The sequence below is a fragment of the Candoia aspera genome, chromosome 1, assembly GCF_035149785.1.
Source record: "Candoia aspera isolate rCanAsp1 chromosome 1, rCanAsp1.hap2, whole genome shotgun sequence".
In the NCBI taxonomy this organism is placed as follows: Eukaryota; Metazoa; Chordata; class Lepidosauria; order Squamata; family Boidae; genus Candoia; species Candoia aspera.
In genome coordinates, this window is record NC_086153.1 from 148,562,528 (window position 1) to 148,587,816 (window position 25,289).

Genomic DNA, 25,289 nt, shown 5'->3' on the forward strand with positions numbered 1-25,289 from the left:
TGCGATGTCAAGCTGTGCATTAAGTTTCTACCGTACGCACTGCCTGTCGCTGTCTCGTCAAGAATTTCAGATGGGAGCCTTTACCAGTCCTAGTATGAGTTACAGTCCTTTACCAATAATTAGTGTTCACATTTCATCCTATGGTTAAATCATAATGTGGTCTGATTTTGACTTTGCATGTTCCGTGAACCTGGCCAACTTTGATTTATTGAAGAAGCCACAATTAAGCGAACCATGACTTAGTTTCAAATGCAAACCATTCCGTTTGCAGATGGAATAATGCAAACCTGAAATAGTGAAGTCGACCCCCCTCCCCCGTCTGCAACGCTATAGCCTAAGCACGCGCCTTACTCAATTTTTACAAAAGTCCGCGGGTTCTGTATTCATTCTGCAAGAAGTTCCGTGGGACCAGCGATTGCGATTCTGCACATTTGAGCCGTTTTACATCTGAACACTTGCATCTTTGCTCAAAAGGCAATCCCGCCGTGCTCGACGGGGCTTCTTCCCAGCCTATCTGCATTTAGGATAGCAGACAGACGAATTCTAGCAGCTGCCGCCGCCGCTCTCCGAGCGCGATCAAACTCGCCGCGGGAGCATTAAACTCGCGCTGCCGACAAGGGCCACACAGGAGAGATAAGACAACGCGTCCAGAAGCCGCTAAGACCTTCTAGCCCGCTCCTCCCCCCGGCTTAACAGCCAGCAAGGTCCTCCCTTCTGCGGGCGGAAAAGGAGCCCGATGCTGCCCCTGCCCGACGCGCTGGTCGCCGGGGCTCTACGCCATCGATTCGAAACATCGCAGCGTGGCAGCCGCCGGCGGATCCGACTTCTCCCTTTGGGGAGGGGGAGTAGGTGAGTGCTGTAGGAGGGAGCGGCGCACCGGCCTGGGGGAAGCCGGCGAGGGTCCTCGGCAGCTTGGAGCGGAGCGCGAGCCGTTGGGCAAGGAAAGCGCAGGCGGACGCTGCCGGAACGCGAAAGTTAGCGCCTGTAAGAGAGAGCGGGCGCCCGCCCGGCGGGAAGCGTGACTCGGCATCTTGGCCGGCCGCGGGAGTTCACGGGTTTGAACAAGTTGCGGGGAAGGTGGGAAAAGCCTACCTCGCCCCGTGGGAAGGCCCGGGAGCGGAGGCTTTCGCGGGGGCAGGATAAGCCGCGGCTCATTTTTATGTCGGGGGTGGGGAAGGGAAGTCGGGCGTTTGGGCCCCCGGGCCGGTGGTAACTTAAGCGGTTTCTACAAGGAGGCGCCCGAGTGCTGCTGACGCTTACTAGCGCCGCCCAGTCGGGCTGTAATTTGTCGCGGTCGAGACAAGTTCTTTAAAAGGCTGCTGATTCTGCAAAATGCAGTTTGGCTGAGCTCACAGATCTCGCTAAACCACAGCGTAGTTTGTGTGGCTTTGGGCGATACCAGTTGTGGTTCACTGGACGCCATACGCGTAACATACGCAAAAAGGTGGTGCAGCGCAGTAAGTGCCCCCGTGACAGCCTCCTCGCCCCGCTCCTTTGCCATGTCTGCAAATTGATTCTGCTTGCCATCCATTCCGAAGCATCACTTAGAAGCAACCTCTGGAGAGTTCACTGGGGCGGAAGACTGTGTTTAGGATCAAAGCCTCCCAGCCCCTTCTGATTTATGCTCTTCAGAAGTAAAGCAAAAATAGCTCTGCTGAGGAAAAAGAAAATCCATGCTGTTTCCAGAAGTATCTTCATTATGCTAATTAAAGTTCACAGTACAAAATCATTGTAAGCTTTTAATGCGAGTTCCACAATATGCATTAAGCAACAGTAAGAACAGACCACGGAACAACAGACTGGTTTAAGATTGGGAAAGGAGTACGGCAGGGCTGTATACTCTCACCCTACCTATTCAACTTGTATGCAGAACACATCATGCGACAAGCTGGGCTTGAGGAATCCAAGGCTGGAGTTAAAATCTCTGGAAGAAACATTAACAATCTCAGATATGCAGATGATACCACCTTGATGGCTGAAAGTGAAGAGGAACTGAGGAGCCTTATGATGAAGGTGAAAGAAGAAAGTGCAAAAGCTGGTTTGCAGCTAAACCTCAAAAAAACCAAGATTATGGCAACCAGCTTGATTGATAACTGGCAAATAGAGGGAGAAAATGTAGAAGCAGTGAAAGACTTTGTATTCCTAGGTGCAAAGATTACTGCAGATGCTGACTGCAGTCAGGAAATCAGAAGACGCTTAATCCTTGGAAGAAGAGCAATGACAAATCTCGATAAAATAGTTAAGAGCAGAGACATCACACTGACAACAAAGGCCCGCATAGTTAAAGCAATGGTGTTCCCTGTAGTAACATATGGCTGCGAGAGCTGGACCATAAGGAAGGCTGAGCGAAGGAAGATCGATGCTTTTGAACTGTGGTGTTGGAGGAAAATTCTGAGAGTGCCTTGGACTGCAAGAAGATCCAACCAGTCCATCCTCCAGGAAATAAAGCCAGACTGCTCACTTGAGGGAATGATATTAAAGGCAAAACTGAAATACTTTGGCCACATAATGAGAAGACAGGACACCCTGGAGAAGACGCTGATGCTAGGGAGAGTGGAAGGCAAAAGGAAGAGGGGCCGACCAAGGGCAAGATGGATGGATGATATTCTAGAGGTGACGGACTCGTCCCTGGGGGAGCTGGGGGTGTTGACGACCGACAGGAAGCTCTGGCGTGGGCTGGTCCATGAAGTCACGAAGAGTCGGAAGCGACTAAACAAATAAACAACAACACAATATGCTACAGAAAATGTGCTACTAATTTAAAGGCTAATTTATGGTTATGTGGGTCTGCAAACCCAAGAAGTTGGGTTTGTTCAGTAAACCATGGTTTGGTTAATTGTGGGGGGCTATGCTGTGTTGGATGTTGGCAGTGAGGCATCAGGAAAGCAAGATGGTAACATTTGTGGAGGGAGAAGAATGTGATAGAGGGGTAGGGAAGATCCTTGGCATACTCTTTAAGTATGCCTAGAACTGCAGCTTTAAGATTCAGATAAGTTTAAGAAACAATTGCCTACATTGCAGCACGAGCCCTTCATTTTTGCTTTACCAAATGTTCCTGTCAGTATATTTGGACTGTTGAGATATCAAAGGACTGCTGCTTCTGCTTATTTTGTTCCTGCTGTGTTATAAATAGATTAAAATGTCAACAGCCTCCAGGTCTTTATCTCCCTCTATTTATGCCATGTCAACCTTAGTTGGTTTTGTGCCAAAACATAGCACATGTGTTTCTTGTCAGCTGTGTGCATCTTTGCCCTTTTCTTTCAGTGCCATTCTGTCTTACTCATACTAGAAAAATAGGGCTTTGGATATTTCTGTTGCTAATCTGTCAGAAGTCACTTAAGTCCTGTGTACAGTGACATTTTTAGAAGCGAGGTGTTTTCTGGACTCATTTCAGTGGGACTTTAGTTGAGATATGGCACTGAAACTTCTTTGATTGTCTTGATGGATGACCTGTACTGGAAAACTATATGAGGATATGGTCATTCTCCTGGACTTCTCAGCAGCTTCTGATAACACTGACCATAGCCAGATCAGAAAGGCAGAATGTAAATCAAATAATATCTTAAGGGTAGATCCATGCATAGCATTAAGCTATACTGTAATGTGATTGATTGGTTTTGGCTAATTTATAGCACACACCCAGTCAGTTTGGCTTACTGGATAACTGGTTAAACAAATAATGCTTAATATAATGTGAGCTAGATCACCGGGTTCATACAAAAGTCCTTAGCTATGATTTAATTATGATTTATTGAGTAAACATTGGATGGCTTCACTAAATAAGTTATAAACCATCGTTTACAAACTACAATGACTTAGTTCATATATCCTAATTTAAAACCAAAGAAACTTCATGATGGCTTTGCATATTGTGAGAACCCAAACAATGTGGGGCCATGCTGGCTTGAAATTTTAGGAAATATAGTGCCAGCATATTTGGAAAGCAGCAGAGTGGGGAGGTTTGGTCTAAGGTATTTTGTAATAGAACATGTTTTCAAAGGAAAACTTCATTGCAAAGCCACCAACTTGAATTCAGTAGTAAATCTGAATTTGAAAACTGGTTTCAACATGTACTGCAGATGAGTAACCCTTCAAGGAAGCTTGATGTGTCTCTGTGTAGTGGGACTTTAGGCCAGTTATTCTTTCAGTCCTGCCTATATCACGGGGCTGTTAATGCGCATATAAACATAGGAAACGCCTATTGTAATATGCTGTGCCATTAGAAAAAGACAGGATAAAGATGTTATAATAAATACATTGGTATTATTAAAATGCAACTACTGCTATATTGCATTGGATTACTTAACTTTTTTTGTTCTCAGCTGTTAAAAAAGCAATTTTTCTTCTCTTTATCTCCTTAGGGACATTAATATAATTATGTGAAAAAGTGTTTGCTCCTTTCAGATATTTGTCTGTCCTGCCAAAATCACTCAAAGAGCGCAGCATAAAATAATCCCTGAAGTCACAAAGAACCTGTCAACAGCATCAAGGGACTACAGGTTTATCTCACCTAGGCTAACATTAGTGTTCATGAGTCTACCTTCAGAAAAGGACTGGGTAAAAAATGTGATTTGTGGGGGAGTAGCAAGGTGGAAGCCTTTGCCCACTAAGAATATAATTACTGCTTGTCTCAAATGTGCTGAAAGGCATCTGTATGACCCTCCAGATTTCTAGGGACATTTTTTGGACAGATGAGTAAAAAATGAAACTTGGGGCTACAAAGATGGTGTTTGGTTAGATGGAAACCAAACATGATGTTCCACTATAAGAACGTTATAGCATTTATCAAGCATGGAGATGGTAGTATCATGATTTGGAGATACTTGGCTGCTGCAGGACATGAATGACTCATCATCATTGAAGGAATCTTGAATTCTGGTTTCTATCAGAGAATTCTACAAGAGAATACCAGCCCAGCTGTCTTTCAGCAGACACAAAAGTTGATCATGCAGCAGGACAATGATCCTAGATATGCAAGAGAATGGATGAAGAAAAACAAGTGTCAAAATCCAGACCTGAACCCTATAGAAATTTTATGGCAACAACTGAAACAAGCAGTTTATGGTTGCAAACCTTCAAATGTTGCAGAGTTGAAGCTAACTGCCATGAAGAAGTAGGGCACCATTTTCACATGGTGAAGTGAGCAATGGACCACCAATTACAGAAAGTAGGCTTGGCTGCAGTTTTTTCAGCTAAAGAACTTTGCAAGCAGTTACTGAATCTAAGGAGGCAATTACTTTTTCATGCTAGCACATTGCATGTTATGAGAATTTGTTTATGAAATAAAAGAAACAATCGCCCGACTTTGACGCTGTTTTTTCTCTCAGCTTCCTACCATTAGGACCCAGCTGAAGCTCTGAAAATATTTGGTGGCAAAGATATATAAAAATTCAGCAAATCCAAAACGGGGCAAATACTTTTTCACAGCATGCCAGCTATCATGACTGGCAGTCAACCACAGCCTTGTGGTGTGTAAGTTGTCTGAAGCCATCAAAGTTGATAACCATTATTATATGTTGTAATCAAAAATTCCATAATTTAACTACCGTATATGCACTGTGTAAAGGTGTATTTTACTGCAATAACCTTAAATATGCATGTACTTTTAGTGAGCAAACATGCACATTTTTTCAGAATGAACTACTGGTGTACTAGCAGGAGGAGAAATTGGCTTGTGTTATAGTTACAGCATGTCTCTGGAATCCTTGCAGCAAAACTATCCATGGATATAGTTACAGTTGCATAGGGAGAAAACAGAATGGGGTGAGAAAGAAAAGAAATCCACAATGTTGCTCCTTTATAAAAAAAAAAAAGAAGAAGAAAAGAAATTGACATGTACAGTATGTGCAAATATAAGAGATTTCAGTCTTTAAAAAAGCAAGGAAAGGAAACCAATACATGCCAAATACAAACAAAACAGGGTATTATTATTTGGGAGTAATTTACATGAATGTTATCTACCACCATGCTAGTTTCCTTTACTATTCTAATTCCTCCTTTTAATGTACTTTCCTGAACTGGGATTTTGGCTGCATGGAAAGTGCACTTTGAAGGACCAGTATGCCTCCCAACACTGATTAGGCAATTTGGCTTTTGTTGACAAGGGAGGGAAGGGGAGTTGTACAGTTAGCAAACATCAGGAGCTTAGCTGGCTGGCTGTTTACTCCAGAGTAAACAGTTTGTGAATTGGAAAGAAACTTGCTCACCTCCTGTCTTGGATTACTTAAGCATATAACTAATCAACTAGTTTAAGTTTGGCATAAGAAGGGTTGTTCTCTTTCATGATGTTAATTCTTTGTTTTAACATTAGGTGGAACAGAATGCAAGAAGCTGACAAGATTGAAACCTTGAATCCAGAATGGTAGGTAGATTTGACTACTTTGATTCTTACCTATTAATAAACTTAATAAGATCACAAGCATATTTTTCAGCTAGTTTTCTATGTAATGTATGGGGCTAGTAACATTACCCTGTTGTTTAGAGTGGAATAAAAGCTTGAAGCAGATGCTTCAAGGAAGAATCCTCTGAAGCTTTTAGTTGCCACTGAGTCAGCTGTTTTGGGGACCCCTCCACAGTTGACTGCTTTCAGGTTTTGGAGGTGCTTTGAGTGAAGAATCACTCTTTGGCCTACTAAGTAAGTCAAGATAGCCAAAATCAATAGAAATGCTGATTGGAAGAAGATACTTGTAATCCAACACATCCAGAATTGTAATCAAACATACCACCTGGTGGGATGACTATTCTAAATAATTACGTTTCTGAAGAAGAATTAACCCCACAGAAATCAAAAGGAGTTGCCCAAATGAGAAGAGTCTTGTAAAACTGTGAGGACAATACAGACTGAAGTTCCTCTTGTATTGTGCAGTCCAAAGCAGGTGGTTACGTTCCAAAGGGTTTGTGATAGAGGTGTGAAAAGCCTTTGATTTCAAAACAACTGTTTCAAGTTCAAGTAGGGCTGTTCCAGCTTCTCTGGCAGGCTTCCAGAATTGCTCCAAACTCTCAGAAATATTCTGAGCTTGAAAAGACCCTGTTTTGGGCCTAGAGTGCCATATCAGTTCAAAATGGAGCCATTTCAAGCTCAGAACACTTCTGGGGAGTTGGAGCTGATCATTTCAAGCTTGAGACATTTCAAATTCAAAACGCTTTAGCCTGTGAGCTTGATGGCATGCTAGTGCCTGCATTCAGTCCATGTCCTGTCTTTTCCCACCCTAGCACATAGCGGCAGCTTATCATGGGTACTGTCATGTTCCCCGTTGCAAGGCATAAGTGCATCACAACGGGGAACATGCACATCAGGAAAGAGGAAGGGATAACCATTATCCTTTAAACACACACATCATCCCTTAAGCACCCAAACCCATAAATAAATCAACAGGACAAATGAACCGCACCTAGGACAGGATCTGGAAACCATTAACAGACCGGGAGAACTCCCACCCATTACCCCGGGGGACGCACCTGCACCGGACGAAGACGAGACAAAGGGGAACGTCAGAGATCGCCCGAACCGCCCATCGTCGGACCCATACCAACGCTAATCACCCATCCGGACCTGGCTTGGGGGACAATAGGGGGTGGAGGAGAACAAGGTCCGCCACCGGGGTATAAACAGGAGACCCCGATACCACACCCGCATTCCTGTCTTTTTCTCTGCATGCATTCTGTTTCAATAAACCCGGAAATCCTTAAACCCATTAAGTGAGTCCGCTTGTTATTTGGAGCAAGGCTGCCCTGACAGGTACTCCCAAGCAGCAGAGTTCTGCACTGTTTGAATTCCTGAAAAAACTGCTGAAGTGTGAATGCACATTTGAAATACAAATTGCAGGGGGCAGAGGCTGGAGCCTTCTGTGCATTTGTGTATGCACAAAAGAGCTAAAGTAAACAAAGGTGTTCAGGACTCACTGTGTCAGAAGCAATCAGGTTTTCTGTAGATACAGGTAGTCCTTGTTTAACAACCACAGTTGGGACCATCAACTCCATCACTAAGCAAGACATCACGTGACTGCAGCATCACTTCCCATTTGGTCATTAAGCAAGACATCATGGGACCGCAGCTTGCAATTTTACTGCCAGCTTCTCCATTGACTCTACTTGTCAGAAGCTGGTTGTGAAGCGTGCAAATGGTGATCATGTGACTGCAGGACGCTGTGACAGTTGGAAACACCCACCAGTTGCAAAGCGCCTGAATCTCGACCACAGGGACACTACAGTGGTCGTAAGTGCGAGGACTGGTCATAAAATTACTTTTTCAGCACTGTTATAACTTCGAACAATTGCTAAAAAGGGCAGTCATTAAGCAAGAACTACCTGTATCTGGAAGAAGTAAGATTTTGAAATTTCCTTTGGGGACTAGTAAACTCAGTGATTTCACTAATGGCATAATGATTCCAACCAAAAGTATAATTGATATTGGAATTTCTTATTGTGCTCGAACACTGCTGTTAACATTTAGATTATGTGGATAATTTCCTCTTTGAGGGAGGGGGTGGTCCCACCAGCTCTTGAGGAGGTGGTGGTGTACCCCATCCTCAAGGGGTCATTGCTCGACCCAGCTAATCTGAATAGTTTTCATCCAGTCTCCAGCCTCCCCTTTTTAGGGAAGGTTGTGGAGAAAGTGGTCGCACGGCAGCTTCAAAGGGCTCTGGATGAAGCGGATTATCTGGACCCCTTTCAGTCAGGATTCAGGCCAGGATATGGAACTGAGACGGCATTGATCGCACTCTTGGATGACCTCTAGTGTGAGTGGGATGGAGATAGTGCATCCATCCTTGCCCTTCTTGACCTCTTGGCGGCCTTTAATACCATTGATCATGGTATCCTTCTGGACTGGCTTCAGGAGTTGGGGTGGGTGGCACTGTGTTGCACTGGTTCTCCTCCTTCCTCTGGGGTCAGTTCCAGTCGGTGTTGGTAGGAGGGGAGAGGTCCAGTCCATGGCCCCTACTGCATGGGGTGCCACAGGGCTCACTTCCCTCGCCCCTCTTATTTAACATCTACGTGAGGCCGCTGGGTAAGGCGATCCGACGCTTTGGGGTGAGATATCATTAGTATATCTCCTCCCTGGGCTGTCTGAGTGCCTGGAGGCTGTAGGGGCCTAGATGGGACGCAATGGGCTCCAGCTCAACCCAAGCAAGACTGAGTGGCTTTGGGTGTTTGGGCCTCCCAGTATCAAGGTTTTTCCATCTTTGGTCCTGGATGGGGTGGCACTGCCCCAGATGGAGCCAGTGCGCAATCTGGAGGTTCTCTTGGACTCACGGCTCCTGCTGGAAGAGTAGGTGGCAGCTGTGGCTAAGAGGGCCCTTGCACACCTTCGGGTTGTGTGCCAGTTGCACCCATTCCTGGAACAGGAGGCTCTACTCACTGTCACTCATGCCCTCGTGACCTCCTGTTTGGACTATTGCAACGTACTCTACATGGGGCTGCCCTTGAAGAGCATTCGGAAACTTCAGCTAGTACAGAATGCAGCTGCCTGGGTTCTAAATGGTGTCGGCTACTCAGCACATGTAACACCACTGCTTCCGGGGCTGATTGGTTGCCGGTGTGTTTCTGGGTGCAATTCAAGGTGCTGGTTGTCATCTTTAAAGCCCTTCGTGGCTTGGGACTGGGTTACCTTAGGGGCCATCTGTTCCCAGTTGTTTCTACCCGTCCAATCTGGTCGGGCAGGATGGGCATGCTCCGGGTCTCGTCCACCAAGGAATGTTGGCGGGCAGACACTGGGAGATATGTCTTTTCTGCCATGGCACCTGCCCTCTGGAACATCCTCCCTCCTGAGATTAGGATGGCCCCAACCCTTTTGGCTTTTTGGAAAGCCTTGAAGACCTGGCTTTGTGTCTGGGCTTGGGGCCCCGAGTGTGCAAAGGGCCCCGTTTCATGGTTGTGCTAGCACTGGGGGTTTTAAGATCTCTTGGCTGTATTTATATTTCATTTCTGTATTGTTTTAATTGCTTGTTTTTACTGTTGTTAGCCGCCCAGAGTCACTGGTCTGAGATGGGCAGCTATAGAAATTGAATAAATAAAGTTCTTATTAATTGTTCTTCGTTAAGTTTTTGTTTGTTAAGACTTCAGTCTAGCCTTCCCCAATCTAGTGTCCTGGAAATTTCTGGGCTTCAACACCCACAATCTCACACTGGCTGAGGACTCTGCAAATTGACCTCTGGTGGACCTTATTTGGAACGCATCAGGATGGGAAAGCCTGCCTTAGTTATTACTTACTAGTTACAGGTTTCTATTTCTTTTATCTATTGTTCAACTGAGTCTTAAATGTTTTTTTTTCAGAGTAGTAGGTTTCCTTTTCAGAGTTTTCTAGTCCTGAAGGAACAGTTGCTGCAGCTGCAGACTTAGGCAATTTGTGTTAGACTAATTATTAACTTTTCTCCTTCATAAAAATGTATTGAGCTACACTTGCCATTAAAGAATAGAACTGCTCTTGGCTGAAGGTTTGGGTGGAGAAAGTTCCCCCCCCAAAAAAAACTCTGCATGTAGAAAAGACAGATTGTGTTTCCATCCCATCCCCTTGATAACTGCAGCTATATTTTCTAGGAGGAAGAAATATTTTCTCAGTGTTTTGTATGATTACACATATGCCAGCAAGCAAACTTAAAGGTTTATTTGCTTTTTCTCTTTTGCATCATTCTGTTACACTTTTTTTAATGAATGAAAAGATTTTTTATATGGCATAAGTACAAATTCGATCTTTTGTAATCACGGTAGTTGCTTAACTATATTTCATTATATGGTGCTATAGTGAGATAATAAACTGTTACGATAGCTGTGCTGGACAGCCTGAACGATTACCAGAACAATCTTACATCATATGACAATGAGAGTAGTGATGCACTTTCATACACCAGCAAAAGGCTGCCATATGCAGAGTCACAGGGAAGAAAAATTAAAAATAACATGAAATGAGAGATCTTCTCAGCATCCTTCGAAACGCCACTGTGGTAGATAAGCAATTCCGGCAGCTATGATTTTCTGGCCTACAGACATGGAGACAGGGATCGCATGTTAACTGAGCAGGGTTCCCTTTACACTACAAACAAGCACAACATGTTGCAAGAAACCTCCGATACAATTGTCCAACTGGTACAGAGAGCACCCCCTGCAGTCAGTACAGTGGGAAATGCAGAGCATTCACTGTGTTAGGAGCAGATAACAGCCAGATAGCAGCCAGAACTGTGGTTCGAGTGTCAGGGGAGAAAGAGTAGGATTGCTTAACAGGTGGCACAATACATAGAGTGGGCCACAAATCAGTGGCCACTTCCCATTTGACCAGGACATCCCTGGTGGTAAACTGATTCATCGGGGTGTTAACCCTGGGGTGGTAGCTGACTGGGATTCAAAAATGATTTCTAGGGAAATTGTTTTCAAATAAATCTAACTACCTCTTACTAAAATTGTATTTGGAATTGAGAAAGTGCTCTTTCCTAGTTGGATGGATCTGGAATAGTCTTATCTAACTAAGTACTATTAAAATATAGTATATTTCTGGAATGTTTAACAGTTCTGTGAGAAGCAAATTTACCAAAACCTATAGGCTCTGTTTAACTCAAGCAATACATTTTAAATGAGTTTTCCATCTTACTTTGCAGGATTTGCCAACCCAGAAATGATGGCCAAATTCAGAATGATACAGAGCAAAATGATTGTGAAGATTGTGTTGATAACCTTTTTGAAGAAGCTCAGAAAGTTGGGGCTGTATCTACAGAGCAGGCTAAACTTAAATCGAAAGTAAGTGGATATAGGATTGTAAGATGTTGCAGTCTTTTAACAATCATAACAGTTTTTATTTAGGCAGTAGTATTTTCTGCTGAAATCTACTAACAGCCCAGTAGTCGAGAAAGAGAGGAAAATGAAGTAGGAAAAAGAAGATAAGAAAAGAAGCTGAGATATGCACAGCACAGATTATACTAGATAATAGGCTAAAATGTATTGCAGTTTGGACTTGTGTGCTATTTGGACTCCGACTTGAGTCAGATTATGATTAAATAGCCAGTGTTCAGTATGTTTGTGAAGAGTACATCCATGGACAATTGGAGGAATGCTATTATTATTCTAAACAAAGGGGAAAGTAGCAAGAATGAATGCAAAAACTGCAAGGGGATTCATTTGTTAAGTGTCCCTGGAAAGGTGTTTGGCAATGTCATCTTTTCTTTTTGTTCAGTGAGCAACGTTTGGGAAGTGCAGTGCAGCTAGAGGGTATACAGACCAAATTAATACTCTTGAGGTCATTGAGAAATGCATGCATGTAAAAAAGAAAGCTATTGTATGCCTGTTGACTTAGGGAAGTATGTGTTGAAATGAATACCGTAGGCTTGAATTATAGAACGTCTTGTGTGATTATGGAGGGGAAGGATGATTGGTGAAGGCAGAGTGGTATATGATGTATATAATGAAGTAAAGCATGCGTGAGAATAAGTAGATAGCTTAGTGAATAATTCAACACTGAGCAGGGGGTAAGACAAGAATATGCAATTTCCCCTGGTTGTTTAATGTGTGTGATGCTTGGGGTGGTGTGAATGTGTTTTATACACAATGTCATATTGTTGGCTGAGAACCCTCAGTGATTTGCTATGACTGTTAAATCGTATGATGCAGTGAGCAGGGTGGCTTTAAAAATAAATGTTATCAAAGATCAAGGTAGTTGTGTTTGATATGGGAAATGAAGTGAACAATTACAAGGTGGACATAAATGGCAAAAAATAGCAGATGACTTTTTGTAGTGTGATAGAATGAGAAAAAGAATGGAGAAATTTTAAGATACACAAATCCTGGTAGAAAAATAGAAGGTAGTATATGGTCTGTTGCAAGGAATGAATGTTCGTTGGAAGAAGAGAAAATGGCTCTGTACAAGAGCTTACTTCTGCCCATCATGTTACTTGGGGAAGTTAGAACTGGACATGTCAAGAGAAACATAGTGGTAAGTTGAATGCAGCAGAATTGGGTTACTTCAGAAGCATGGATGCTAAAACGGGACAATGAAGAATGAATGAGTGATGAATGAAAGTACATTAATACAAAAGTGTTCAAGTATAAAGAGGATGAATGAAGATAAAACTGCAAAATAAATACATGAAGAATGAATGGATGGGTCAAGGGGTAGCAAAGGCCAAAGTCATGGTTGGATGGAGTTGATGAGATCCTCATTGCATGCATGACTAGCTTAAAGAACAAAAGACAGTGGTGAAGTAATATATGGGCATAGTAGAAGGAAGGAAAGTTTACAAGGATCAAAAGGTGTAGTGAAAGATATTGGGTGTAGAGGCATTTTGGAATGTTCTTTCTGAAGATATAGTGGTCATATTTTTATACTGCTTTACAAACAGGCGCGTATGTATGTATGTGTGTGTATGTATGTATGTATGTGTATGTATGTATGTATGTGTGTGTGTATATATATATATATATATATATATATATATATATATATATATATTTACAGAAGAAAAACAATATCCATTTATTGTCTTGGGTGTATAAAGAACTTAAAGTTCATTATCAAGGTGGATTGTGAGATAGTATATACTTCAAAATTAAAATGGCTGCCCATAGATAAACATTATTAGTAAGACTTTGGTTACAACTGTGTGAAGGAGGCAGGATACACAAGTTGATAAAGAACATAAAAGAGTAAAACTGCCTATTTTGTACACCCTAATTTTTCTGGCATATAACACAAGATGCTAAAATGTGAAAAGGGGGAACAAATTGCCAGTTAAAATATTTGCTTTATTGTTTTACAAAGTGTTTACTATCATTGCCACTATGTACAAATACGCAGAGTTTAGATTAGTTAAAACATTTGATTTGTTATTTTGTGAACTGTTTAATATAATTGCTGTTTACAGTATTAGATTTTTCTAGGTGTTGTTTTAAACTTTCAATATCATAAGAACATTGATTCAGGAATCCAACTAATTTATTCTTGTTGACAGTATTTGCAAATGGAACTAGGTCCAGTAGCTACAAAGCCAATGCGATTAATCAATCCTTTTTTGAAGCAGAGTGGTAGAATATTGAATGCATGCAAAAGGCCCTTGGTCCAAACCCAGACATCTGCAGATAATAAAAGGACCTATTTTTGTATCCTAGGTGAACTGTTGTTAGTCAATAAACATTATATTAGGCTATATGGGTAGATAGTCTGGCTTGATATAAAAATGTTAGTCCAGTTCTCTGCATTCTTGCATAAATATCAGCTCTTGATATGATAACAGTAATTTGTATTTTCATTTTATAGGCTGATACAATTATTAAATTATGGAAAAATGGATTTACAGTAAATGATGGTGAACTCCGAAGTTATACAGATGTTGCAAACCAGCGCTTCTTGGATTCCATTAAAAACGGGCAAGTCACTTTGCATTAATGGAATTTGTACATTGCATTCTGTCATGACTGCCCAGTTTGGGCAACATTTTGGATGCACTATCTACTCAAAACCTGTATAAATCCAAACTATTTTTTTAAATGGTGCCCTTCTTTGATGTATGTGAAAGACCAGCTAAAATGGAATTCCATGTTTGTTTTGTAATATATTTGCTGAATGGTGGGGTATTTCAGTGGCCAAAGTATGGCATGCTTGATATTTAAATGCAAAATGATCTTGTGGCATGTAGATATGCTTCATTATTCTACAATATATGGAAAAAGGTAAGGGGAGAAAAAGCTGAAAACAAAATGTTGGACTGAATATATTGTTTTTAAGTAATGGAAACAATGGTCTTTATGTTTCAGATACAAATTTTTTAAAAATCCTCTATTTCTCTTTTTAAGGGAGCTGCCTCTTGAATTACAGAAGATTTGTCATAAAGAAGAAGTGGATGTGAAGGTGGATTATAAGAAGGATGAGTTATATACATCACAGAAACCAGTATTCCATCCTTTCTCTGGACCAGGATATCGATTGGGAAGGTGAGCAGCCTTATGCTTTTAGTAATTGTAACTAGCTCATGAAATGAATGAAAGTGACAGTTTTCTTTCATTCTTTTACATTTCAATCCTATGCCTATTTACCTTTGAGTAAATCACATGGGATGTGTAATGTGAATAAGATGGCACCTCCATTTCTAGATTTTGATTGCACCTTGTGAAGGAGGCTTCTACAGAACATTTGCTTCAATCTTGGAGCTGAAAATATTGCTGCCCTTCAGTATTCTATCTCAGTACCAAATAACCAGTTTTAATATTACTAAAGGAAAAAGAGATGCAGGAATACCAACAAGACCCATAACAGTAGTTCAGTTCTCCCATTCGTTGAGTTACCTCTAGACAAATGCCCTTAAAATTGTACAGTGTAATTGCTCATGTGATGTCTTAGTACCTTTCCTTTATACTAACAGTATATAGTAACTATACTAACTATATTTTCCTTAGTACCATTCCTTTATACTAACAGTCTTCATCTTATTGATAATCTTACCTTTCCCCAGCCCAAGGCTGGCTGGGAATCCTAAAAGCTGGAGTGCCAACAAATCTAGAGGGCATCAGGCTTGAGGAAGCTGATGTAATTTGATGTCCTCCTTACCACTGTTTTTCAGGATATGTTAAATTCTATTCATACTGAGTCATTAGGAGATCTCTGCTTTTTTTTTTTTCATTTTGCCATATATCCCTTTGTAAATATGTCACATTGCTGTTCTAAGAAGAATTGGTGGGCATAAGCTCTCCACTCATTGAACACACAAGAAAAGACATAAGTTGTAGCATACATGTGTGCACCAGTTGCTCTTCTTTGAGAGTAAAGGTGTATGTCAGCAGGATGGAAATTACTTGTTCAAAAATCTTCAAAAGGTGTGTATGAGACTCATAAGAAGCTTATGATTTGATATAATAAGCTTACTACTACTTATTACTATGTCTATTCTACTAATAGCATAAGCATATTACTACTTCTGTGCATTTGAATCTCATGCTTTATTTTAAAAATGTATATCCTGCCTTTCCTTTAAAAAAAGTCCAAGGTGAAGAATCAAGTGTAAGATAATAAGGGGTAAAAATACATGAACAATACCATTCTCTCTAAGAACATTCGGCTTAGAAATGAAGTAGAACCACTCCAAAGGTTTCTACAGATTGAGTCACTGATTCACACATTGTGCCAAGACATTAGTTGTCTAACCGTGTTTTACTGAATAAAACACAATTGGATGGGTTCACAATAATAGTTAATTCCCAAACCAACCATGTTTTGGCTTAGGCACCATGTCTCAGCCCTCTCTCTTAAGTTCCTTTTTCAATGTTAAACATACTTTTTTGCTTTCCAATTAGTATGTTGCTGTCTCTATGATAATGAAATCTCAACCCTATTACATTTGCTGAATTTCAAGCCTTCTGTAAGGATACTCTTTAAAGCTGTTATTAATTTTTATCTGTTGGTAATAACATTTATACCTACAGTACGTAGCTCGTAGAGGAGAAAAATTAAGTGGCATTGTAATCTGGTATGGTTATAACTTTATTTTCCAGTGCTACACCAAGAATAATTTCCAAAGTAAAAAAAAACCTTGAAGAAACTGAAAAGAGAAAACCGACAGTGGTGCTAAATAATTCAGAACCTATTACTAGTATCCAGATTTGGTTTGCAGATGGAGCAAGGATAGTACAAAACTTCAATATTTCTCATAGGTAAGAATAGATCACATTAACAATATTTGTTTTATATATGTGCAGTCCTACAGGATATTTACAGGACTTCCTTTCAAGAATAATTACAGCCGAACATCCTATTCCTAAGCACGTTTACTCAGAAAATAAGTCCCACTGCAGCCATTGGGGCTTGTTTCCAAGAAAGCATTAGATTTCAGCCAGTGCCTCTAAAATATTAATTTGTTTTGAATACTGAGCTGTGAAATATGTTAACTTTTCAACATTAGCCTTGGACAAAACTGAGATAAATATTTTAAAGTATACGTGAAAATGATAGTGTACATTTTTTTTAAATACAAGAAAGAAAACACACTGTTAGCAAAGTGATACAGCAACTTTTACATGAATGAGCTTCAGTGCATGCAAGAGACTTTCCTTATCTCTTTTTCCACCAGCATCACACTGAATCAAAGCATCAGAACCTTGCAGGAATCTTATGTCAGAATGATTGCTTTGGGAAGGTTCTTAGGTTAGATTTAGTTTGCTTAACCCTTATTTGTTGAATAAGCCCCAGCTGCAATCCAATTACTGTAAGGGAAAACTGTTTTGATTTGCGTCACATGAATGAAGTTGTACTTCTGGTTTTTGGTGCTCGAGTGTCATGTTCACCGTTTCAATGTGCTTGGTACATCGTAACATTTCGCATGTCATTAGCCTGATACGTCTTTGATCTTAGAAGGGAGGAAGATTCCTCTTCAGGGAGTTCTTATCTGTTGGCTGCTGGGTCGGAATGTATTTGGGTTATCTCATGTATTCAAGGTTGCTTTCCCAGGATGTGTAGAAAATGGTTACCAGCACCTGGGAGGGGGGTGGTTGCTACGGCTGGTCGGGGGGAGGGATTACGTTTGGAGCCAAGGGTTTTTAGTTTGTATTTGGCGCGCTTTTAGTCATTCTCAGATTTCTCTGTAACTGTCATAATTTTCCTAATCAGATTTCATCTAAGTAACCTCTTGTGAGTCTGAGTGTTTGGGATAGGCAACCTTTACATAAAGCTGAGAATCAAAAACTTCAACTCCCGCTGGCCCCTATCCAGGAAAAGACAAGTTCGTCCGATCCTGAGGGAGAGTGCTGGCGATGACCGATCCAGATGTGCTACTCGTGGAGAGTGAGGGGTCGAGTGAGGGAGAGCCAGATTCTACTATGATGCGCCCCGACAGAGCCCCCCTGGGGGAACTCTCAGCGATCCAGGAGGAGGCGAGTTCGGGGTCTGACGGGGAAGCTGCGGGCATGAAGACCGCGCCAGAGACCACAGTCACGACCCCGGGCGAACTGGTCACCTGGGACGACAGTCGGGGGGACTTCTCGGAGGCGAGGGGCTCGTCCTGGAGGCAGAGATACCCGCTGTCGCCAACGGTGGTACAGGTGATGGCGAGGGGGGACTCCCCCACTCCAGACCGAATCCGGGTGCTAGAGTCGAAGATGGACTCCCTGGAGCTCATTCTGCAGAAAATGAGCATGGACCTGAGTTCACTGAAAGAGGTGCGGGAGGGGTCAAGCCAACGGCACTCCACCCTGTCCTCCCAGGCACAGTCCCCAGAACGGCGAAGGGGAGCTCGCCCAAAAGAGGGGGATCGGGCTCCCAGGGTGGAACTAGCGTCGCCGCCCGTCTCTGAGTGGAGGCGGGCGGGACCTGTCAGAGCAGCTGAACCGCCAGTGGGGGGACGCAGCCCGTCGGGCGGAGGATTGAGGGACTTCTCTGTCAAGTTCGACGGAGACCCTACAAAACTCTCGTTCTTCCTGACGAATGCCAAGGCGTACATGGAAGAGTGGGGGTCGCTTTTTCGATCGGAAAAAGCGAAAATTATTACCATTGCCACCAAGCTGAAGGGGCGGGCAGCGGACTGGTATGTACAGATGTGCCAGTCGGAAGCCCCTGAACTGGAGAAATTCGACGAATTCCTCTGGGCTCTGCAGCATCATTTCGAGGATCCCCTAGTGAAGGAGCGGGCGAAGCGTGCCTTGAAAGAACTCAAGCAGGGATCGAGAACTGTGGCTGACTATGCGCTGGAATTTAAAGCGCTAGCGGGGAAGGTGGAGGATTGGTCGCAGGCAACTGTCATAGAGCTGTTCAGAGATGGTTTAAACACCAAAGTGCTGCGCTGGTCGCTGGGGCGAGATGACCCTGGCTGTTCGTACGGGTGGATCCAGCTCGCTGGAAAGGCTGAGCATGCCCACGAGGTGTTTGCGCAGAGACGAGCAACGAAGTCGGGGCAAGATAGCAAACCCACCCGCCCCTCGGGCTCCTTTGGTCGATCCGGACAACGTTCCTGGGAAGAGGAGAAGGAGCGGCGTTACACGAAGGGGCAGTGTCTGCGCTGTGGCAAGGAGGGACACCGCGCAGCGGCGTGCCCGAGGGCGAAGGGTGAGGATCGGCAGGTGAAATCGGCTGCAAAGTCCCCTTCTCTACCGAGGAAAATGAAAGCAGCTGTGGCCGACTGAGCTGGAAAGCGTGCCGTTCTACGGGGACGAGGGTGAACCAGAATTGCTACAGCCGGCGGGAAACGCCAGCCACCTGCTTTAAAGGGCGCCGCAGGGCAGGTGGTAGAAGAGGGGCGCGAGCCGGTGTCAGTGAGTGGCAGCTATCGCATTCTCACTGTGAAAGTAAAATTGGGATCCCGTTCGAAGATGATAGAAGTGTGGGCGATGATTGATTCTGGGTGCTCCCAGTGCTTAATGCATCCCGACGTGGTAGCCGCCTTGGAGTTACCCACCTTTCCATTGCAACGACCCATTGCTTTCACCCAATTGGACGGGTCCATGGCCGGGGGCAAACCGGTCACGCATTTTACTGGTTTGGTAGCCTTGCAGATGGGTAGCCACCGGGAAGGGTTGTCATTTGTAGTGGTTCCGGTGGGGGGTCCTTTGGTGGTCTTGGGTGTCCCATGGTTGGTCCAGCAGAATCCGCAGATAAATTGGATCTATCGAACTGTAACCTTTAGGGATGGATTTTACCAAGCACCGGAGGGAACCGAAGCCCCAGAGGAGGTGGTGGGGGTAGCGGCAGCTGCGACTCCGCAGTACCCAACCCCTCCTCTTGAAGGTCTACCGGAGGAGTACCAGGCCTTTGCTGATGTATTTGGGGAGAAAGAAGCGGATCAACTGCCGCCGCATCGGAAAACCGATCGTGCCATTGAGCTGGTGCCTAACACCCAATTGCCTAAGCCCAAGATTTACTCAATGACTCAGAAGGAACTAACTTTGTTAAGGGAGTTTGTGGACAAAAACTTGGCAAGAGGGTTCATTGAACCAGCTAGCTCGCCAGTGGGGGCACCGGTCCTTTTCCGCCCGAAGAAAGATGGGACATTAAGACTCTGTACCGATTTCCATGGGCTCAATGCAGTCTCAATATCCAATAAATATCCCCTGCCTTTGATAAAAGATATGTTATCACATCTGGCAAAGGGGAAAATCTTCTCAAAACTGGATTTAAGGGAAGCCTATTACCGTGTGAGGATCCGGGAGGGGGATGAATGGAAAATGGCATTCAATTGCCCGTTGGGAGCTTTTCAATATAAGGTTTTACCTTTTGGTTTGGTTGGGGCCCCTGGGGTGTTTATGCAATTGATCAATGAAGTACTACATGAACATCTGTTTAAAGGGGTATTGGTCTACTTAGATGATGTATTGATTTATACTGAAACTCTGGAAGAACATGTACATTTGGTTAAGCAGGTGCTTTGCAAACTAAGGAAAGCTGAGTTGTATGCCAAACTGTCAAAATGTGCATTCCATCAACACAAATTGATTATCTGGGGTACCGGATCTCAGATAAAGGCATCGAAATGGATCCTGCCAAAATCCAAGCTATCTTAGAATGGGAAAGACCCCGCACCCGGAGGCAACTTCAAAGTTTCCTCGGGTTCAGCAACTACTACAGGTTATTCATAAAGGGGCTCGCTGAAATACCCTTGCCCCTGACTGATTTACTTCAGATAAAGGGGGTGGGAGAAACCCGCCAGGTAAAAAACCCAGGCGCGTTGCTTAGATGGACTCCGGCTTGTCAGGCAGCGTTCGATAAGCTGAAGGAGTCTTTTACACAGGAACCTATTTTACAACATCCTGACCCCTCCAAGCCTTTTGTTGTTCAGGTGGATGCCTCTGATTATTCTATTGGAGCCCTGTTGTTGCAAGCCGATGGGGCAGGGTGCTTAAAACCATGTGCCTACCTGTCCCGCAAATTCTCTTGAGACGGAGAGACGTTGGCATGTGTGGGAAAAGGAGGCTTTTGCAGTTAAAGCGGCTTTGGACTCTTGGCGGCATTTGTTGGAAGGGGCTAATCACCCATTTGAGGTGTGGACTGACCATAAGAACTTGGAAGCCCTTAGTACTCCTCGCAAGCTGAGCCCTAAACAAGTCCGCTGGGCTCAGTTCTTTAACCGTTTCAACTTCAAACTGAAGTTTATCCCAGGGAAAAAGAACTTTTTAGCAGACGCGCTGTCCCGGCAACCCCAGGACTCCAGCGCAGCGCCAGAGGTGGTCAGCACACTGTGGACACAGCCACAACTAGGCATGCCTACGGTGACCCGCAGCCAAGCCTGTGCGCAGCAGCCAGCCGGCTGTGATTCGGTGCCGCAAGGCACCTTGTCCATTTCCTCTCAATTGCAACAAAAGTTTCTAAAGGAGCAGAAAACGGATACTTGGTTGCTAGCCAATAGAGACAATGTTACTTTTGATCGGGGATTTGCTTGGAAATCCAACCGTCTCTATGTCCCTGACAGCTTGCGAAAGAAGGTTTTACTCCGTTCGCATGACGATAAGCTTGCTGGGCATTTTGGTTTTGTAAAAACATTGCACCTCGTCCGCCGGCAGTTTTGGTGGCCCACATTGCGCAAAGATGTGAAGGATTATGTGGCGTCTTGTTCTGTGTGTGCTATGTCTAAACGTAAGGTGGGAAAGCCTCAAGGCTTGTTGCAACCAGTGGCCAGTCCCGCTTGCCCCTGGGAGGAGGTTCTATGGATTTTATAGTGGAGTTACCTCCTAGCTAACGAAAAACTGTGATTTGGGTCGTAAAAGACTATTTCTCCAAGCAAGCGCATTTTATCCCATGTGTCTCCATTCCTTCAGCACAATTGGCCCGCCTATTCCTTGTACACATGTACAGGTTGCACGGATGTCCATCTCGCTTGATTTCGGACAGGGGCACACAATTCACCTCTCAATTTTGGCGGGCATTCTTAAAGCTTTTGGGTACTAAACAGGCATTGTCCACGGCGTGGCATCCTGAGACTGACGGGGCCACAGAGGCGTCAAATTCAACACTGGAGCAATATCTGCGTGCTTTCGTGAATTATCAACAGGACGGCTGGGTTGACCTCCTTCCCTTTGCTGAGGTTGCCTACAACAACGCTGTTCATCAAAGCACCGGGCAAACCCCTTTTCGCACCATACATGGCAGAGATTTTGTCCCTATCCCTGACTTGCCACAGCCGTCCATCCCGCCTGCCTCTCCGTCTGAATGGGCAACACAGCTGGCGGACTCTTGGCCGGTCATCCAGCAAGCACTAGCGGACGCCCAGTCTGCTTACAAACAGCACGCTGATAAAAAGCGTGCCCCTCACCCTGCGTTTCAAGTGGGTGACATGGTATATCTATCTACTAAGTTCATCAAGTCCTCTCAACCTTCGAAAAAATTAGCTCCTAAGTTTGTGGGTCCATTTCCTATTGTTGCACAAATCAACCCTGTGACTTTTAAACTTGATTTGCCGCATAACTTGAAACGTTTACACCCTGTCTTTCATTGCAGTTTGCTCAAACCCCTTACTCGCTCTGAACGCTGGCATGACCAACCTCCGCTGCCTCCTCCCATCATGATTGACGGGCAACAACACTTTGAAGTAAAAGAAATTCTTGACTCTCACCGGCTTCACAACACGCTGCAGTACCTAGTTCGCTGGAAACACTTCCCCCACCCTGAGTGGGTGGCTGCTCACGATGTAGCTTCCCCTCTCCTTGTTGCTCGATTCCATAATGCTTACCCCTCCAAACCAGGTCCTTAGGTTTTGGGGGGGGGGGCAGTATGTCATGTTCACCGTTTCAATGTGCTTGGTACATTGTAACGTTTCGCATGTTATTAGCCTGATACGTGTTTGATCTTAGAAGGGAGGAAGATTCCTCTTCAGGGAGTTCTTATCTGTTGGCTGCTGGGTCGGAATGTATTTGGGTTATCTCATGTATTCAAGGTTGCTTTCCCAGGATGTGTAGAAAACGAGCACCTGGGAGGGGGGTGGTTGCTACGGCTGGTCGGGGGGAGGGATTACGTTTGGAGCCGAGGGTTTTTAGTTTGTATTTGGCGCGCTTTTAGTCATTCTCAGCTTTCTCTAACTGTCATAATTTCCCTAATAAATCAGATTTCATCTAAGTAACCTCTTGTGAGTCTGAGTGTTTGGGATAGGCAACCATTACATCGAGTCTGAGTGGATTTTATCCAGTACCGCAAAACATTGCATTTTTTAAACTGTGTTTCTCTATGTAACTCAGTGGGAATTACTTCTGAGTAGACATGTATAGGATTTCCCTACATTTCACCAAATATAAATAGCAGTTATCTATATTTTCTATATTGGTATGTATGTATGTATGTATGTATGTATGTATGTATTTTCTGTATGGTATTTATCTATAAATACCATTCTGTTTCTCACTTTTCATTATCTTTGTATCCTATGCAGGAGAGGTGGATCTTTAAAAGTGTCTATATGAATTGTGTGACATATGGAAAGGCATGGCATGTGGAAAGGAGTTGCATTACTCCGGATGGATGATTTTTCTCTAAGATACAGTATGAGGGCTGTGTTTCCCAGCCATGGCAATTTTGAGGTATGTGGGCTTCAACTCCCAGCATTCTCATCAATGGCTATGCTGACTGTGGAATTCCAGACATTGAAGTCCACATACATCAAAATTGCCATGGTTGGGAAACACTGCATTAGTGCATCAACCACTGAGTAAACTGGTTCTGGGTAAAGAACAATCCATCCTCTAGTCTTTCCCAACTTGGTATCATCCATATACAGGACACTACAGCTCCTGTGTGTAACTCAGTACTGATACAGAACAGCAGGCTGGGGGAGGCTGTCCTACCCTATTTAGCATCTATAGAAGAAACCAAATTATGTTCTTGTTATCAATGATTGACTATATGGTTCAAATTCAGAAATAGCAATATTAGCCGTTTTCTAGAGAAAAATAGTTTGGGACCGGGGAATAACAATTCATTTGGATATGCAGTGTGATAATGCCTATAAGCCGTCTGTTTGGAGGCCAGAGCATTTCCTTTCATTGTATAGAGTCCAGTCAGAAAACCCTTAATAGATTTACTCCCACATTGCCATGATGTTTTCATACATAACATACCATGAAAGGGGTTAAGTTGAGAAGAATTGGCTTCCTAAGGAGCAAACCTGCAGACCTTAAAATGCATGACGACAAAAGTAGTCCACAGCTGCTGGTTATAGGAGAACTTCACACCATGCCCATGTGGTGACTCTGCGGGCCCTGATTTTGCTCCAAATCTGTTTCTTCAAATTGCTGTGAGTCCATAACATTCACTCTTTAAATTTTTGATTTAAAATATCAGGCTTATTTTTTTTTCCCCTTTCCATTTTAGAATAAGCAACATCAGAGACTTCATAATCGATTACCAGAAACATCAAGGAAGAAGACCCTTCACACTGACTACATCACTTCCTTTCCGGGAGTTGTTGAATGAATCTCTTACACTAGAGGAAGCTAACTTAAAAAATGCTGTTGTTGTGCAAAGACTTAAAAATAATATTGAGCCTTTCCGGAGTTTCTCTTCCTAGCATTCTCCACCTAATGGATAGAACAGTTGCGGGAAAGGCCTTGGAAAAGTGGAAGATGATGTCCACGGAATAGGTCCCCCACTGCAATTGTTTCAGTGTACAACACCTGACTGTCAGTTGAGTGATTTTACCTGAATCCCCCCTCATGAATAGCAATAACTCCTGTGTTTTATGTGATATCTACAGTGCTCCTTTGAAAGGGCACACAGTGTATGCTGAACTAAAGCTACCCCAAAGTCTTCTCTATTTTTCGTTTGTTTGTTTTAAACAGCCAGGCAGAGGGTAATAGAGCCAGCCCTACTGAACTGGGTATTCTGTCACCAGTGCTCATCCGTAATGGGACGCTGTAGGGAAAACCTTGAGTATCTGTTTACGATTCAAGTTGCACACTGGGAAAAATGAACTTTTAAAAGCACAACTTGACTTCATTCTCGCTGTTACATGTTATCATTTTATATATTTTATTTGATCAGTGCTACAGTATGAAATTTATGGAAATTAATATATAAAATTCATTTATATAGAAAGATACCACAGGTAATGGTCTTTAAGTGTAGTGACTGTTCCTTTTGAAAACTTGTTTCCCAGCTTATGTTTTGAAGATATCTTTGGACAAGGGAACACATGGTCAAAGCAGCAGCATGTCACAAGCGATGCCCTTTCATATGTATATACGCACCCACATGAAAGGATCAGAACTTACGATGCAATGCTACTTTTGTTAATCTGACAAAAGTGTTGGATCCTAGGGATATCTTACTATGGATGTGGAAATAATTCCACTTTAACTATATCAGTGATACCTCTGGGCAGACCTCTAAATTTTAATTGCATTTTATGCCA

At 43.4% G+C, this 25,289-nt stretch overlaps 1 protein-coding gene across 2 annotated transcripts; it reads left to right on the forward strand.

Annotated features, from left to right (window-relative positions):
• The first annotated feature begins 694 nt into the window (after nt 1-694).
• Nucleotides 695-24,977, forward strand: UBXN2A (UBX domain protein 2A). 2 transcript variants are annotated; one of them, XM_063315210.1, is made up of 8 exons: nt 776-849; nt 5,328-5,472; nt 6,311-6,361; nt 11,589-11,727; nt 14,237-14,350; nt 14,777-14,910; nt 16,465-16,623; nt 24,251-24,977. In XM_063315210.1, the coding sequence occupies exons 2-8, from the start codon at nt 5,429-5,431 to the stop codon at nt 24,444-24,446; spliced, it is 837 nt and encodes a 278-aa protein (XP_063171280.1). In that variant the 5' UTR covers nt 776-849; nt 5,328-5,428; the 3' UTR covers nt 24,447-24,977. The 2 variants fall into 2 exon arrangements, with proteins under 2 accessions (XP_063171271.1, XP_063171280.1); XM_063315201.1 differs by lacking the exon at nt 5,328-5,472 and having other exon boundaries at nt 695-849.
• The last annotated feature ends 312 nt before the right edge of the window (nt 24,978-25,289 follow it).

Coding starts and splice junctions, on each gene's coding strand:
- UBXN2A (XM_063315201.1), top strand. CDS start 737: ATGCTGCCCCTGCCCGACGCGCTGGTCGCCGGGGCTCTACGCCATCGA. Junction 850..6,310: donor CCTTTGGGGAGGGGGAGTAG/GTGAGTGCTGTA, acceptor TTTTAACATTAG/GTGGAACAGAATGCAAGAAG. Junction 16,624..24,250: donor AACTTCAATATTTCTCATAG/GTAAGAATAGAT, acceptor TTTCCATTTTAG/AATAAGCAACATCAGAGACT.